General features: G+C 34.4%; 1 protein-coding gene across 2 annotated transcripts in view; it reads right to left on the reverse strand.

Moving 5' to 3' along the window:
* Positions 1–932: 932 nt before the first annotated feature.
* The window catches only part of LOC143256172 (annexin B9-like), a 45,456-nt gene continuing 26,772 nt past the window's right edge, over positions 933–19,616 (reverse strand). For both annotated transcript variants that reach the window (XM_076513013.1, XM_076513014.1), the window contains exons 8-11: positions 14,494–14,683; positions 13,023–13,081; positions 11,506–11,628; positions 933–1,981 (exon numbers count right to left, since the gene is read on the reverse strand). In XM_076513013.1, coding sequence (XP_076369128.1) covers positions 1,925–1,981; positions 11,506–11,628; positions 13,023–13,081; positions 14,494–14,683 — 429 coding nt within the window. In that variant the 3' untranslated portion in view covers positions 933–1,924. The remainder of the gene's footprint in view (positions 1,982–11,505; positions 11,629–13,022; positions 13,082–14,493; positions 14,684–19,616) is intronic.

The raw sequence follows: 19,616 nt of genomic DNA on the forward strand, positions 1-19,616 counted from the left end.
AAGTCTTCATATTTAGAATGCTAAAATCAGGGGTTTGATTCCTCTGGGTGGACTCAGCAAATAGCCCGATGTGGCTTTGATAAAACACACACACTCAAGCAACATACATGTTGCTGATAATAGAACAGCAACTAAAATTTTAGGTTGTATCTACAGAATACTTAGTATAAAAAAGTTATAACTTAATTGTTTAGATCAGTGGTCAGTTAAAATTTTGGCCACTGTGTTCAATTTGGGCTTCTTACTTTACAAAGGGCATCAAATTGTTGTAAAGGCTTAGAGGTTGTCATGCAAGAAGAGGATATGACCTCTGACATTATTTTCCCTTGGAAAAAAAGAAGAGTTAAAGGGAGATGTAATTAAAGTGTTTAAGAATGTTAAGAATATTGATAGTGTTTAAGAATGTTAAGAATATTGATAGTGTTTAAGAATGTTAAGAATGTTAATAGTGTTAAAACATTTCTTTCATACATAATGGTGTGAATGACAGGACAAGGGGACACAAATACTAAACAGTGAGATTGGTAGAACTAGGGGACACAAGTATTTAACAGTGAGAATGGTAGGAACAGGGGACACACATACATAAATTTTGGCAGTGCATTCGTCAACTTCAAGAATTTTTTCTAACCGGATGTTTGGCCTTTGGAATGGGTTTCCATTAAATGTGATGGATGCAGTAAATTTATTGTAGTTTAACAGAAGGCTTTATAAATATTTTAACAAGTGTTGGTTTTGTGTTTTATTTCCATTTTAATGTTTAGTTTAGTGTTTGGGATGGTCTTTATGAACAAATAGGTTCTTTGGTATGCTTAAATTTTGTGTTTATACACAGTTTAACCTGGAAGTTTATGGATTTTTCTAAAGTAAAAACACCTGTCACTAAGTGGTACTTTAACTTTACAGCACAGACAGTAAAAACATAAAATCTATTTTCAAATCACTGATTTTTTTTTTTTTGAAGGGGAAAGATGAATTTTCCCATTATTTCACAAGTAGCATCCATAAACATTAGCACATTGAAAATTGGTCTGGATACATTAATAATATCTTTTCTATTCAGTGTATTAGTTATAGTATGTTTTCTAGGAACTATAGCAATAAGGCTTCAGTTAATTTTCATTCTAACAGTTAAAATTTTCTCTTGTCTCTAGTATTTTTCCTTGAAACAAGCTTTCATGAAATTTAAACTTCATTAAAACAAAAAAAAGCACGACTCTAGAAGATAACAACTTTTTATGAAAGAAATCTTAAGACCCCTTTTCACAAAAAAAACAACCCCTCTAAGTATTGCACCAAATTTTGAAATAAAATATTATGTCTCCAAAGGCACTGATTGGTAGAAATAAACTACTTGGTTCTACTGCTCAGAATCTTTGTTCAGATTTTAAATATGTGAAGCATAATAAAGATACAACTATATATGGCAGTAATGGTTTTAGAGGTTTCAGCTTTCCATCTTGTCCAGAATCAATATTGTACACCTTTCTTTTTGTTAACCAATTTTGATCTCTCAGGTCACTTGTCCTTTTCATTACTGTTCTTTCTCCACTTCCAATTAATGATTTACTTTATTTGAACATGAATCCATAGATAAGTAACATTAACAAACACTAGTCTCCTTTCTTCCTACATGTATGTTCCTATCAAAACATTTTACAGGTTTTACTTACAAGTATATTTATTGAATCAGAAAAAGCTTTTATAGATTGCATTATTGGAGTACAGTTATACGTAGTTTGGCACCTCCAATTCATTTTCAGTTCTGATGTATTTTTCCTAATTTAGGTTAGTTTTTTTGCAACCAGGGGTCTTAAACACTTAATTTATATGCTAGTTACTAAAACTGTTAAAATTACAACTAGGTAAAACAGGAATTGAACGTTGAAGCACGAGTCCTTGTGCTGAACTTTTGTCACAACTTCTACAATCCTCCTATTAAAGCAACCAGAACACGCTTGTAATCCCCAGTAGTATCTTCCTGTTATAAGTTAAATATAAATTAATAACACAGTGTAATAATACACATTCAACAAATACTTGTACTTACAAAAATATTATATATAATAAAGAAATTATGGAAATTTGATGCCTAAAAGCACATTAACAAAGGAACATGTCCTAATTCAATGTTAAATCTAGCTACACTGCATCTGTGATATAGATACAAAGACTAGTAACTAATAATAAAGTTGGTAGAACTATTTAGTGTTTAAACTCTTTCACTTACTTGTTAAGAGACTGTGTAATTATTAAACAGTTTGTCTCCTGAACTACAAAACACTTGAACAGAAATAATGAATGACAAAACTAAAAAATTATTTTAATAATATTTGATGTTACATTTATTTTAAACTTTTAGTCATTTCTGATAAGTATCATTTACAGATATAATTAACACATTTACCTGTATGTTATTAAAGATGGTTTACAACACCTAACACAATCTGTTGATCTTCAAATACGAATAATATAAAAGCATTTGAAGCATCTGAAATTAATTATAAGTCCCAAAACTGACGTTAAATGTATATATGTATATACTTTCTTTAACAAGACATAGCCTGTTGGGTATGATATATTTTCTTTAACAAGACATAGCCTGTTTGGTATGTTATATTTTCTTTAACAAGACATAGCCTGTTTGGTATGTTATATTTTCTTTAACAAGACATAGCCTGTTTGGTATGATATATTTTCTTTAACAAGACATAGCCTGTTGGGTATGATATATTTTCTTTAACAAGACATAGCCTGTTGGGTATGTTATATTTTCTTTAACAGACATAGCCTGTTGGGTATGATATATTTTCTTTAACAAGACATAGCCTGTTTGGTATGATATATTTTCTTTAACAAGACATAGCCTGTTGGGTATGATATATTTTCTTTAACAAGACATAGCCTGTTGGGTATGATATATTTTCTTTAACAAGACATAGCCTGTTGGGTATGATATATTTTCTTTAACAAGACATAGCCTGTTGGGTATGATATATTTTCTTTAACAAGACATAGCCTGTTGGGTATGATATATTTTCTTTAACAGACATAGCCTGTTGGGTATGATATATTTTCTTTAACAAGACATAGCCTGTTTGGTATGTTATATTTTCTTTAACAAGACATAGCCTGTTTGGTATGTTATATTTTCTTTAACAAGACATAGCCTGTTTGGTATGGTATATTTTCTTTAACAAGACATAGACTGTTGGGTATGATATATTTTCTTTAACAAGACATAGCCTGTTGGGTATGTTATATTTTCTTTAACAGACATAGCCTGTTGGGTATGATATATTTTCTTTAACAAGACATAGCCTGTTGGGTATGATATATTTTCTTTAACAAGACATAGCCTGTTGGGTATGATATATTTTCTTTAACAAGACATAGCCTGTTGGGTATGATATATTTTCTTACAATTTCAATTCACTGCATAAGTTTATGATCACAGTAAAAGTGAAACAACATAAAATGTTATTGTTCTTTGGAAGAGTTTTCATCTTAATATTCTCAAATATTTAAACGCAAACTTAAATCACATTCCAAACCTTTTATCATGTGAAGTTCATGTGCAGAGAAAACTGTTTAAAACCCTTTCTATCATATGAGCACATTTTGTGTAATTGTTCTCTATGTGTCAGTTTCTACTTGTGGAAAAAAAAATCTCTGATTTCACTTTGTAGCCATTAATTATGCAATGTTTTGAATGAAATATTAAACTACTGCTTTGGAAACTTCATGTATTAGGGTTTTAGTGTAGAGAAAGGTCAGTTATCAGAAAACAATAAAGAAACTTTATAATGCTACCTGGAAGCAAGTTACAAGTCAATCCTCAAGTAATCCCAAACTTATTTGTATGAAACTATTTATTCTGCCAGAAAGCTTTACAGTAATTTTAACTCTATAAGACTCAATATACCAATTCAACATAGGTATAGGATACTTCATTTCACTGTGTAGCACAAATGAACCACTGAATGACATAGTTTGAAACTTCAGAATTTCTCTTTTACAGGTTATGTAACTTATAAAAGTATTTTTACATGATATTTTTACGAAACAATATCTTTACGATTTTCAAATGTTTTTAAGTAACAATGAAACTGGGTTCCTTCACTGCTGATTGCAATTACTGATTTTCACGTCTACCTGAGGTATTTTTAAACGTTCCCATCTAATTGTAAATTGTGTGTTTTGAAACAATAATACTGTTCAGTTTCACTGTTTTTACAAATATAATAAACCTAGCTGTTTAACAACATAAAAACTACAACTACTGAGAGTTTTCTAAATTGTTAGCCCTAACTTAGTTTTCTGGCACTGACAGATGGTAGCACATATACGTTTATCAGTCTCAGTATTTGGCCAGCTTGTGTTAAACTGTTAAAACTTGTTTTGGTGTTAAAAAATGAACACGTTGTAATAATCAGCGTTAATGTCTTTTGTTTCAGAATAATAGTTTATTATTATTTAGACATTTTAAAACTAATGTTTTTATGATGGGGTCCCCTCAAACCCAGGAAGAACAACTATGAGAGATATTTAAAGAAGACCAATGCATGGTTAGTTAGAAGTTATGATTTAATATGTGAAGTAAGTTTCAATTTGTTTTTATATTCATGTGCATGTGTGTACATTTTATTTTTATATTCATGTGCATGTGTGTGTACACTTTATTTTTATATTCATATGCATGTGTGTGTACACATTTTATTTTTATATTCATGTGCATGTGTGTGTACACTTTATTTTTATATTCATGTGTGCATGTACACATTTTATTTTTATATTCATGTGTGTGTACACATTTTATTTTTATATTCATTTGGGTGTGTGTGTACACTTTATTTTTATATTCATGTCTGTGTGTACATATTTCATTTTTACATTCATATGCATGTGTGTACACATTCTTTTTATATTAATGTGCATGTGTGTGTACACATTTTATTTCTATATTCATGAGTGTGTGTGTACACATTTTATTTTTATATTCATTTGGTTGTTTTATATTCATTTTTATTCATATGCATATGTGTACACATTATTTTTATATTCATATGTACACATTTTATTTTTATACATGTTTACACATTTTATTTTTATATTCATGTGTGTGTACACATTTTATTTTTATATTCATGTGCATATGTGTGTACACATTTTATTTTTATATTCATTTGGGTGTGTGTACATTTTATTTTTTATATTCATGTGCATATGTGTGTACACATATTTATGTCTTTTATATTCATTTATATTCATATGTGTGTGTACACATTTTTATATTCATGTGCATATGTGTGTACACATTTTATTTTTATATTCATTTGGGTGTGTGTGTACACATTTTTATATTCATGTGCATATGTGTGTACACATTTTATTTTTATATTCATTTGGGTGTGTGTGTACACATTTTATTTTTATATTCATGCATTTTTATGTGTGTACATTTTATTTTTATATTCATGTGTGTGTGTGTGTGTGTGTGTTTTTTATTAAAAGTTGGTTGATTTAGTGTTTTATGGCACAAAGCAGCTAGGCTATTTGCACCAAACATCCAGTAAAAATAAAGTAAATATAGTAAAATTCATAAAAGGAAATTAAGGTAAAACATACCAAAAAACATAAATAGCATAACACTAAAGTTTACATCTAGTCTATAATGTTAAGAAAAAAACTACAGTAATACAAGTTATAAAGGACTTTCTGTAGTATAATTGTAATTATCATAACTTGCCAGGAAAACTCACAGATAAGTACAAAAACCACCATCAGTCACTTGAAAATGGCCTCGCAAGTCCTGGTTCTCAGTTATTTGACATTATGGACATTTTTGAAAAGTAAAGTAATAAAAGTTTTAAAAGACTTGGAGCAAAATGTTAATAATAACTCACAGGATGACTAATGGGTAGTTCAAACAGCAGCGTTAGTAATCTGAAGTTAGCCTTTACAGTCCTGGTTTCGAGTTATTTAAAGTTATGGTCATTTTCTAATTTCAAACTTAACTAGATGGACTGTGATTCCTAAAAGGGAATCACATTAAAAAAGGTCTGATGTATAAATTAAAAAAACTTAAATTGCATTAAAAAGATTAATGGCCTTTAAAAAACTAAAAATACATCGAAGGTGGACAGTGTCACCATCACCAATAACACTGTCTAACATTATCAACAATCCCTGGGACAGAATATGTTTAAAACAGTGCCATCGTTGAGAGTTGTAACGATGGCAAGAAAGTAAAATGTGGCTAACAGTGATTTGAATGTTGCACAGACTACACACTGGTGCATCAGTTTCAGATAAAAATAAACGATAAGTTAAATAACTGTGACCAATGTGTAGTCTAGTCAGAACACAACTTCCCCTTTCTGATCCTTATGGAAGCAAGAGGAACAAAGTTCAATATAAGGTTTATTTGGAAAAGCTTGTTTTCACGTTGCTCACTCCAAGTCGATTGCCAACAGGCATAGAGCCGAGTTTTGAATACAGGACCATAGTCCATGAATGGAACAGGCACAGCAGTGGTAGTGCCAGAGCAGATAGATTTAGCTGTGGTGTCAGCAAACTTGTTCCCATGAAAACCAACGTGGACAGGTATCCAGAAAAGCTGGATAGAAGCAGATGTTAAAGAGAAATGGGCCAGTTGGTTTTGAATATCGGTGAGAATGGGGTGTGAATCAACATGAAGTGATTCCAAATCCAGTATAGAACTAAGTGAGTCAGTATAAATAGTGCAGTTTGAGTACTGCTTAGCTTCTATATGATCCAGGGCAAGAGAAATGGCGTACAGTTCAGCAGCGAACACAGAAGCTGTAGAGGGGATTCTGTGTGTAACCACCGAACTGCAACAATTCATGGCAGAGCCCACAAAGTCAACTGATTTTGAACCATCTGTATAAATAGGAATGGAAAGATGGTTTGAAAGATGTTTAGCAAATAAAATATAGTACTCCCAATCAGGTGTACCTGGTTTTCTTAGATGACTTAAAGAAAGGTCACATTTGTGGACTGTAATAAACCATGGTGGGATGAGCTAACCAGTGAACACAGCAATGTTATCCAAGGACAGATCCAATTCATCCAACTGTGCCTGGATACGAAGGCCAAAAGGAGCAATGGCAGATCATCTGTTCTGAAAAAGTATGGCCCACCAAGGAAGGAAAACACAACCCCAGGTGAGATGCTTTGGTAAGGAATGAAGTTTTGAAGCATATAGTAAAGGTAGTTGCAAACAGCTTAAGTGCAAAGAAGGTTCATGAGACTATGTATAAGCTCTGAACTGGGGAAGTGTGGAAAACCCCAGTGCAGAGCCGAAATCCTTGATGATGAATGGGGTCCAGCATCTTTAAGGCTGAGGGTCTGGCAGAGCCATAGACCAGTGATCCGTGAGTCGAGTTTTGATCGAATACAAGCATGATATATCTTTAGCATAGAACATTGATCTGCTCCCCAAATGGTGGTAGAGAGGACATGGAGGATGTTCAGTGCTCTTGTACATTTGACCCATAGCTGCTTGATGTGTAGTATAAAGGTCAGCTTACGGTTAAAGATAAGCCTCAAGAACTTTGACTGAGGGACCACAGGCAGCATAACTTCACTGATACGGAGTTCAGGATATGGGTGAATACCTCGTTTGCAGCAAAAGTGCATGCAAACGGTTTTAGAGAGAGAGAAATTAAAGCCATTTGCTGTGGTCCACTTCAGTAAACGATTGAGGGCAGTCTGTAGCTGCTGCTCAATATATCTCATGTTCGACGACTGACATGAGATGTGAAAGCCATCGATATAGAGCTGGTTTGTAACAGTGAGAGGGAGTTGTTCAGTGATAGCATTAATTTTTATACTGAAAAGTGTGACACTCAAAACATAGCCCTGAGGGACTCTAAGTTCCTGAAGAAAAGAACGGGCAAGTGTCAAACCCACATGAACTTGTAATCTCCTGACCATCAAAAATTTTTTAATAAAAATGGGCAAATGACCACGTAACCCATATATACGGAGGTCTCGCAAAATGCCATACCTCCATGTTGTATCATAAGCCTTCTCAATGTCAAAAAATACTGATACAAGATGTTGTTGTTTGAGAAAGGCTTCTTTGATTGACGTTTCAAGTCGAATCAGGTGGTCCATGGTGGAGTGCTGTTGTTGAAACCTACACTGGGTGAGTGAGAGGAGGTTGTTTGATTTGAGGAACCAAACACAACAAGCATTAACCATCCTCTCTAAGGTTCAACAGAGACAGCTCATCAAAGCAATTAGATGGTAGTTTGAAGGAATCTTGTGATCCTTCTCAGGCTTAGAGAAAGGTAGGACAATAGCCTTGGTACCAGGCATCAGGAAAAACATTCTCCTGTCAGATCCGGTTAAAAACAATCAGAAAAATAGCAAGAGAAGCAGGAGATAGATGGTGCAGCATGTTATAGCGCATATCATCAGGTCCAACCGATGTACTGGTCAGTACATGAGGGGCCAGTCTGAGTTCCACCAGTGTAAAGGGATGATTATAGTCATAGAGATAATCGGCTTGAAAGGAAAGAGGTGATTGCTCTACCCGAGTCTTGCCTTGTGGATTATTGTCAACCCTCCATGAAAAATGGGAGTATAATGAAGGGGAGCAAATAGAGAGATCAATAGCAGTAAAGGACTGACTAGGTGCATGAAAATAAGTAGAAGAACCAGTACTGAAAAGAGAAAGGTTGTGACCAGAGAACATACTCTCTACGGAGCAACCCCTCATATCAAGATCAACACTTCCCCCTGAGAGAATAATGTCCATTAAAATACCCCAGGATTAAAAAGGGAAACAGCAACTGTTCAATGAGAGCATCAAGGTCTGATTGATCATATGTCTCTCCTGGTGACAGGTACAGAGAACAAACAGTGATGGTATGACCCAAGGAAACACAGATGGCTGCAGCATCCAAGGGTGTGTTGAATGACAAAGACAGGGTGGGCACATGCTGATCATCAACAATGCCACTCCCCATGCTCTCGTCATTCACACAGCCTGTAATTTCTGTACAAAGAAAACTGTATCTGCGGGTTTCAAAAATGTTTCTTGTAAGAAAAGACATACAAGATGGTAGGAAGCAATCAGTGTTTTGATGTCATCCAGATTAGAGTGTAAACCTTGATAGTTACATTGTATCAAGGTGGCCATTTTTAATTATGTGTAGACAAATTGGGTGAAGAACCCTTCTGTTTACGACCACATATTTTTTCCTTACTGTCCTTATTTAAGGGAGGTCTATCGAGCTCCATGGATCCTGCCCTATGTCAATTGGACAGGTCTTTGCTGTTGGAAGGGGATTCCAGTGACTAAGGACACGAAAAAATGATTGTTTTACATCTTGAGGTGGGAGAAGAAGATGTATCTGAGGAAATGCCTGTAACTGAAACCAAAGGATTTGGATCTTGGGGTTTGTTGGAATGTATGTAAGAGACAGAGATGGGTGTTGATTATTCAACTTTCTTAACCATGGAGGTCAAAAGGCTTTTCATTTGCTTTGAGAACGATTGTTTTGGAAGCACAGAAAGATCTGTCTGCACTCCCACTGTAGTTCTGGAATGAAGTGCAACAGCATATGTCCGAGATGAAGTGGTAGACAGCAATTTTCGAGCCTCAGGATAAGTGATGTTATGAATCATTTTCAAACGCTGCACCTCTTTTTCTTCCAACCATTTAGGGCAAGAATGAAAGTGAAATGGGTGAAAGCCATTGCAATTGATGCAATGAGGGTCCATTTCACACTCATAGGCATCATGGTCATTGCCACCACAACAAGTATACGTCAGGGAACCACAACATGACATCTTTGAGTGACCAAACTGCTGATATTGGAAACATTGGAAAGGGTTTGGAATGTATAACCGTACCTTGCAACTAAGATAACCTGTCTTGATGGTGGCAGGTGGATGTGGTGACGTAATTGTTAAAATGAGGATATTAGTCGGCATTGTAATTCCATCTTTGTGAATGGAGATACGCCTCACTGCAGAAACTCCTTGAGTCGAGAAACCAGCGAGAATCTCTGACTCAGGGATTTCTTCAAATCCTTCTTAACAATAACTCCTCATGATGAATTCAAAGTAGCATGAGGTGTAACCTATATAGGTATATCTCCAATTGCCTTTGAATTCAAGAGGAGTTCACTGTGTTGAGATGTGGATGTTTCCACCAATATGTCACTAGACTGAAGCTTCTTTACTAACTTTGGGGAGACAGCAAGTCCCTCTAGTCCCTTCTGAATGAAAAAGGGAGACATCTCCCCTAAAGGTTTGTTTGAAAAAGACTGTAGTATAAGAAAATGAGGTACAACAGGTGTTACAGGTGTTCAAGATTGCTGTTCAGAATCATCAACATGTGGCCGTTTACCTATGGACTGTTTTTCACTATTTTTTTTTAGTTTTTACTTGGAGGATCCATTATAAAACAAAATATTTTGGTGCTCACTGACCACATCCACCATGGAGTCCTACGAGGGGATGCACTACAGTGTCAAACAAGGACACTGCACCAAAGCCAGGGTTTCATGAGCTCTATACCCAAACACCAGCATCAGATACAATATCAACAAAACCTGTTGAGAACATCCAACACTGGTACTTGGTTGACATAAGCCCAAGTGGACCAGCCGATTGACCCTGGGGGGACCCCAAGGCTGCCCGTCTACAGGTATTCAAGGCCAAGGTGGTGTGTTAGGGTTGGACCCCTCAACCACCATGATCCTCTCCTCCCCTTCACAGGTCGCCACACACGACAAACACGTGAGTGGATGTTTAGATCCTAGAGGAGGTAAACTGAAAGAACAGAACCTTCCATGGGGAGTCCCCTCACCACGTACAGGAAGTATCGAGGGGTTTTAAAAATTGTTCAAAAAACACTTTGACTTTCTAGCAATACCTTTTATCTGACATCTATGACAATTTTTGATGAAGCAGAAGTCCTATAGGTTTTAACAGTTAAAGAGAATGAAAACAGTTCTCTCATGACATGTTTTGATCAATAGAGTGTAAATTATCAAAGTTAATATAAAAATAATTATATCATACTATGACAACCAAGACTAAGAAACAGTGAGAGGTTACAAATCAATAAAACTATGCTTGTACTGAAGTTATTTCAGGAGAACATTAGTATTAATTATTTTCAAAACCATAATGTGTTTATTTTATTAAAAACTACAAGATTCAAGAAATTAAAAAAAACCCAACAAATTTGCAGTAAATATGTTAAAATCAACCCAAAACCTGAAACTTAAAAGTTTTTATGTATAAAAACGAAACCATTTTTTAGTGATTAAATTTCAATTCTGGAGTTTTCTTTTTCAATAATTGACAATATGACTGACATTTTATTATTTTTTCAACAGTCAAATTTACTATCAGGACAGTTTGCACCCATCAGGGTGTAAAAATGTTGATACTGGAGAAATAAGAAAGAGTATTAGCTGCATTCTTACACCTAACTGTTGAACAGATAAGACAACTTACAGATATGGCCTTTTCCAGAGGTTTACCAAACAACTGCTCATATTGGTGCTTGACCTGTACCATGTCAATTTCACAACGACTTGTTACAAGACGAATCAATGCACGATCATCTGTTCCAATGCCCTACAGTAAAAACAAGTCAAATCAAATCATAGACCACATTAAAAAATTAGTTACATGAAAAAGTAACAACTGATAAAAATAGTATCGACTTCTTAACACACTTCGACTCTTAATTAAAACATATAAAAACATCAGGTCTATTTTATTAATAAACACAACAGTTTTACATACTTATTTCTGTGGTTTAATACTATGAAACAGTGAAATAGAAGACAATTAATTCTTAAATAATTTGATGTTTTTACATATCAAAACTCATAAGATATCAATATAAAACTCATTAGAAAATATGAATGATTGATTAGAAAGGTAATAATTAAAATATGCATAATTGGTAAAGGTTGGATTAAATACACATGGCTAAGCAGAAGTAAATGGGCTTAAAACACTAAACAGTGGGTTTTGATACATGTTGTGGGCAGAGAGAAAATTGTTTATTGTGAAGCTTAACAGTAAACAGAAAAATAAAAATAACCAAAATAATTATCTCAAACCCATTTACACTTTCAAAAACCAAATATTTCTCCAGTTATTCGTAATACCTAAAATAGTACATAAAGAGATTGGTTTAAATACAACACTTGTTCCAAACATCTTACAGATATAACAATATCATTTCTCACACATTTACATTTATTCATTCTTAATATTCTGCTATTCTTACAGCATCCATACACTCATCCATGTGACATTCACACACACATCCATACACTCATCCATGTGACATTCACACACACATCCATACAGTCATCCATGTGACATTCACACACACATCCATACACTCATCCATGTGACATTCACACACACATCCATACAGTCATCCATGCGACATTCACATGCATATCCATACGCTCATCCATGCGACATTCACACACACATCCACATGTTCATCCATGTGACATTCACACACACATCCATACACTCATCCATGCGACATTCACACACACATCCACATGTTCATCCATGTGACATTCACACGCATATCTATACACTCATCCATGTGACGTTCACACAAAGATCCATATGCTCATCCATGTGACATTCACACATCCTTATGCTTACTTATCCATGTGTCATTCACACATCCTTACGCTTACTTATCCATGTGTCATTCACACATCCTTACGCTTACTTATCCATGCGACATTCACACATCCTTACGCTTACTTATCCATGCGACATTCACACATCCTTACGCTTACTTATCCATGTGACATTCACACATCCTTACGCTTACTTATCCATGCGACATTCACACAGAATACCTGTGACATGTCTATAAGTCACATTTTATCTTCAAACATTCCTACCTAAACAATAAAAGATCTGACGGATAACCTATCAAGATATGATTAGTTTCTAACTTAATCTCTCCCTTACTATTACAAACTTACCTGCATGCTTTTGTGAAGTTTTTCTGCAAAGTAGGCTGATCTGTTCTGCATGCAGCGAGCTAATGATAGAAAAATAACAAAATGGATCAAAGTACTGTATTCTACATGCAGAGAGCTAAATATAGAAACATAACACAATGGATTAAAGTACTCTATTCTACATGCAGAGAGCTAAATATAGAAATGTAACACAATGGATTAAAGTGCTCTATTCTACATGCAGTGAGCTGAATGTAGAAACATAACACAATAGACTGAAACACTATTATACATGCAGTGAGCTAGATATAGAAATATAACACAATGGATTCAAGTACTCTATTATACATGCAGTGAGCTAAATATAGAAATGTAACACAATGGATTAAAGTGCTCTATTATACATGCAGTGAGCTAAATATAGAAATGTTACACAATGGATTGAAACACTATTATACATGCAGTGAGCTAGATGTAAAAACATAACACAATAGACTGAAACACTATTATACATGCAGTGACCTAAATATAGAAATATTACACAATGGATTAAAGTGCTCTATTATACATGCAGTGAGCTGAATATAGAAATATAACACAATGAATTAAAGTACTCTATTCTACATGCAGTGAGCTGAATGTAGAAACATAACACAATAGACTGAAACACTATTATACATGCAGTGACCTAAATATAGAAATATAACACAATGGATTAAAGCGCTCTAATCCACTTACATTGAGACATATACAGAAATATAACACAACAGATAAAAGTGCTGATGTACTGAACAACTTGATGTTTGTGAAATAAAATAATTCAATGATGAAAGACGTTTTTAGTATTTCCTTGTGATATTTTTACCAATATTTAAGTTTATCAGATCAAAAGATTTAAGAACCTTCCCAATAAATTAATATTGAATTATAACGTTTATTTCCTTAATTCAGAAGAACATTCAGAAATCAAATCCAATTTGTTAGTAACAAATAAATACAACTTCTGTTATTGAGTTAAATCATTTACCTATTAAGTACAAATTAGAATTCCTTTTCCTACAAAGCGTCTCATGATGTCCAGCTCATTTTAACCTTATTTAGCTTCTCATGATGTCCAGCTCATTTTAACCCTACTTAGCTTCTCATGATGTCCAGCTCATTTTAACCCTACTTAGCTTCTCATGATGTCTAGCTCATTTTAACTCTACTTAGCTTCTCATGATGTCCAGCTCATTTTAACCCTACTTAGCTTCTCATGATGTCCAGCTCATTTTAACCCTACTTAGCTTCTCATGATGTCCAGCTCATTTTAACCCTACTTACTAACTTTCTTTTACTTTCATTTATCAGCCTTACTGATAAAGTTAAACAGAACTCCATGAAACTTAAATGACTCTTTCACAGGAATTATATAGAACCTTTATTTTTACAAGACATTATTAAAGAGGAAAATGGTAGAATAGTTTTCATATTTATAAAAATAGTGACAGACCAATGGTTAGAAATCCAGTCCTAATATCACCAGAAAACTCTTTCTCTATAGCATGAGGTACAGTGTGTCCAGCAATCTGGTAGTACTCTTCAAACATAAGTTTCAGGTGAGCATAGCTTCGAGATGCCATTATAGCATTGAAAACTGAATCATCTGTTCCCCACTGTCCAACACCAGCTTGATAAAGCTTCTGTAATACAGTTACAATAAAAATTTTAATAAAGCATCAAATACTGTCTGAGGAACTCTAAATAATGTATAATTCAATAATAGAGATATTCAAAGAAACAAATTTTAATTGGAAAAATAGATAATACATATTTATTTTATATTCATGCCAAACAATTTCCTTTTTTATGGAGGTTATATTACACTGCACAACAATGTTTTTGAAAAATTTTGTTTCCTGAAAATTTTTGCTCATTGTGACAGGTACCTTGTGGGTATGCACAAATATAGTTTTGGTTTTGCTTCATCACGTAGGAACTCTGAGAAATAAACAGTTAACTGTTTACCGGCAATAACGTATTTAATTGCGTTTATGTTTCTAATACGCTATTAAGTTCAACATAATTAAAAGTGTTTTGCTCCTGATTTTCATTTGCATTTAATGTTCAGTGTATCACGTTGCAGTGTCCAACAGTAGTCAGTAGTCAGCAAGCATTGACAGATTCCAGTTGCCCTGATAACGTTTTTCCATTGTAGCAATGTCCTGGTGAAACCTTTCACTGTGACCGACACCAATCGTCCTGAAAAACGTCTATAACATCTAACTTACTTGTTACAGTGCTACTGAGGCAATGCTATATTCTGAAACAATACGTACACAATATAAGGTCTATATTAATCCAATGAACAGCATCTGTGTATGCAAGCCACTTTTATAGCCTGCTGAGACAGTGTCAAGCTGGCTCTGGCCTGCCCAGGCATGCCGGGCTGCATACTTCCACAGAACAGCTTCCAACCTGGCCTGATTTCATGCCTGGACATGTCCAGACTGCACAAAACATTGTTCATATGTCTCCTACAGAAACGAAAAGTTCTGGACACAAATTTAAGTAAAAACATGACAAAACTGACGATTTCGATGAAACGGTATGTGATGGGCAAATTTGGATGTGATTTTCGTGATCAGCAACCAAAAATCTATAAGGAACCCCCAACAGTGTTCAAGAAGCAAAAACTCTGTTGTGCAGTGTTATCTGTCAAATAGGTACTCCAAATTAGTACAGAAACAACACTAGAAGTACTGTGTAGAGCCTTAAGCCATTTAATACCAGTTACAGACACAACACTAGAAGTACTGTGTAGAACATCATGCCATTTAATATCAGTTACAGAAACAACACTAGAAGTACTGTGTAGAACATCATGCATTTAATATCAGTAACAGAAGCAACACTAGAAGTACTGTGTAGAACATCATGCCATTTAATATCAGTTACAGAAACAACACTAGAAGTACTGTGTAGAACATCATGCATTTAATATCAGTAACAGAAGCAACACTAGAAGTACTGTGTAGAACATCATGCCATTTAATATCAGTTACAGAAACAACACTAGAAGTACTGTGTAGAACATCATGCATTTAATATCAGTAACAGAAACAACACTAGAAGTACTGTGTAGAACATTAAGCCATTTAATATCAGTAACAGAAACAACACTAGAAGTACTGTGTAGAACATCATGCCATTTAATATCAGTAACAGAAACAACACTAGAAGTACTGTGTAGAACATTAAGCCATTTAATATCAGTAACAGAAACAACACTAGAAGTACTGTGTAGAACATTAAGCCATTTAATACCAGTAACAGAAACAACACTAGAAGTACTGTGTAGAACATTAAGCCATTTAATACCAGTTACAGACACAACACTAGATGTACTGTGTAGAACATCATGCCATTTAATACCAGCTACAGACACAATACTAGATGTACTGTGTAGAACATCATGCCATTTAATACCAGCTACAGAAGCAACACTAGAAGTACTGTGTAGAACATCATGCCATTTAATACCAGTTACAGAAACAACACTAGAAGTACTGTGTAGAACATTAAGCCATTTAATATCAGTAACAGAAACAACACTAGAAGTACTGTGTAGAACATCATGCCATTTAATATCAGTTACAGAAACAACACTAGAAGTACTGTGTAGAACATCATGCATTTAATATCAGTAACAGAAACAACACTAGAAGTACTGTGTAGAACATCATGCCATTTAATACCAGCTACAGAAGCAACACTAGATGTACTGTGTAGAACATCATGCATTTAATACCAGTTACAGACACAACACTAGATGTACTGTGTAGAACATCATGCCATTTAATATCAGTAACAGAAACAACACTAGAAGTACTGTGTAGAACATTAAGCCATTTAATACCAGTTACAGACACAACACTAGATGTACTGTGTAGAACATCATGCCATTTAATACCAGCTACAGAAGCAACACTAGAAGTACTGTGTAGAACATCATGCCATTTAATACCAGTTACAGAAACAACACTAGAAGTACTGTGTAGAACATTAAGCCATTTAATATCAGTAACAGAAACAACACTAGAAGTACTGTGTAGAACATCATGCCATTTAATACCAGCTACAGAAACAACACTAGAAGTACTGTGTAGAACATCATGCCATTTAATACCAGCTACAGAAGCAACACTATAAGTACTGTGTAGAACATTAAGCCATTTAATACCAGCTACAGAAGCAACACTAGAAGTACTGTGTAGAACATCATGCCATTTAATACCAGTTACAGAAACAACACTAGAAGTACTGTGTAGAACATTAAGCCATTTAATATCAGTAACAGAAACAACACTAGAAGTACTGTGTAGAACATCATGCCATTTAATACCAGCTACAGAAGCAACACTAGAAGTACTGTGTAGAACATTAAGCCATTTAATACCAGTTACAGACACAACACTAGAAGTACTGTGTAGAACATTAAAGCCATTTAATATCAGTAACAGAAACAACACTAGAAGTACTGTGTAGAACATCATGCCATTTAATATAAGTAACAGAAACAACACTAGAAGTACTGTGTAGAACATTAAGCCATTTAATACCAGTTACAGAAACAACACTAGAAGTACTGTGTAGAACATCATGCCATTTAATATCAGTAACAGAAACAACACTAGAAGTACTGTGTAGAACATCATGCATTTAATATCAGTAACAGAAGCAACACTAGAAGTACTGTGTAGAACATCATGCCATTTAATATCAGTTACAGAAACAACACTAGAAGTACTGTGTAGAACATCATGCATTTAATATCAGTAACAGAAACAACACTAGAAGTACTGTGTAGAACATTAAGCCATTTAATATCAGTAACAGAAACAACACTAGAAGTACTGTGTAGAACATCATGCCATTTAATATCAGTAACAGAAACAACACTAGAAGTACTGTGTAGAACATCATGCCATTTAATACCAGCTACAGAAGCAACACTAGAAGTACTGTGTAGAACATTAAGCCATTTAATACCAGTTACAGACACAACACTAGAAGTACTGTGTAGAACATTAAGCCATTTAATACCAGTTACAGACACAACACTAGAAGTACTGTGTAGAACATCATGCCATTTAATATCAGTTACAGAAACAACACTAGAAGTACTGTGTAGAACATCATGCATTTAATATCAGTAACAGAAGCAACACTAGAAGTACTGTGTAGAACATCATGCCATTTAATATCAGTTACAGAAACAACACTAGAAGTACTGTGTAGAACGTCATGCATTTAATATCAGTAACAGAAACAACACTAGAAGTACTGTGTAGAACATTAAGCCATTTAATATCAGTAACAGAAACAACACTAGAAGTACTGTGTAGAACATCATGCCATTTAATATCAGTAACAGAAACAACACTAGAAGTACTGTGTAGAACATTAAGCCATTTAATATCAGTAACAGAAACAACACTAGAAGTACTGTGTAGAACATTAAGCCATTTAATACCAGTAACAGAAACAACACTAGAAGTACTGTGTAGAACATTAAGCCATTTAATACCAGTTACAGACACAACACTAGATGTACTGTGTAGAACATCATGCCATTTAATACCAGCTACAGACACAACACTAGATGTACTGTGTAGAACATCATGCATTTAATACCAGTTACAGACACAACACTAGATGTACTGTGTAGAACATCATGCCATTTAATATCAGTAACAGAAACAACACTAGAAGTACTGTGTAGAACATTAAGCCATTTAATACCAGTTACAGACACAATACTAGATGTACTGTGTAGAACATCATGCATTTAATACCAGTTACAGAAACAACACTAGAAGTACTGTGTAGAACATCATGCCATTTAATATCAGTAACAGAAACAACACTAGAAGTACTGTGTAGAACATCATGCCATTTAATACCAGCTACAGAAGCAACACTAGATGTACTGTGTAGAACATCATGCATTTAATACCAGTTACAGACACAACACTAGATGTACTGTGTAGAACATCATGCCATTTAATATCAGTAACAGAAACAACACTAGAAGTACTGTGTAGAACATTAAGCCATTTAATACCAGTTACAGACACAATACTAGATGTACTGTGTAGAACATCATGCCATTTAATACCAGCTACAGAAGCAACACTAGAAGTACTGTGTAGAACATCATGCCATTTAATACCAGTTACAGAAACAACACTAGAAGTACTGTGTAGAACATTAAGCCATTTAATATCAGTAACAGAAACAACACTAGAAGTACTGTGCAGAACATCATGCCATTTAATACCAGCTACAGAAGCAACACTAGAAGTACTGTGTAGAACATCATGCCATTTAATACCAGCTACAGAAGCAACACTATAAGTACTGTGTAGAACATTAAAGCCATTTAATACCAGCTACAGAAGCAACACTAGAAGTACTGTGTAGAACATCATGCCATTTAATACCAGTTACAGAAACAACACTAGAAGTACTGTGTAGAACATTAAACCATTTAATATCAGTAACAGAAACAACACTAGAAGTACTGTGCAGAACATCATGCCATTTAATACCAGCTACAGAAGCAACACTAGA

The sequence above is a fragment of the Tachypleus tridentatus genome, chromosome 7, assembly GCF_004210375.1.
Source record: "Tachypleus tridentatus isolate NWPU-2018 chromosome 7, ASM421037v1, whole genome shotgun sequence".
NCBI classification, from domain to species: Eukaryota; Metazoa; Arthropoda; class Merostomata; order Xiphosura; family Limulidae; genus Tachypleus; species Tachypleus tridentatus.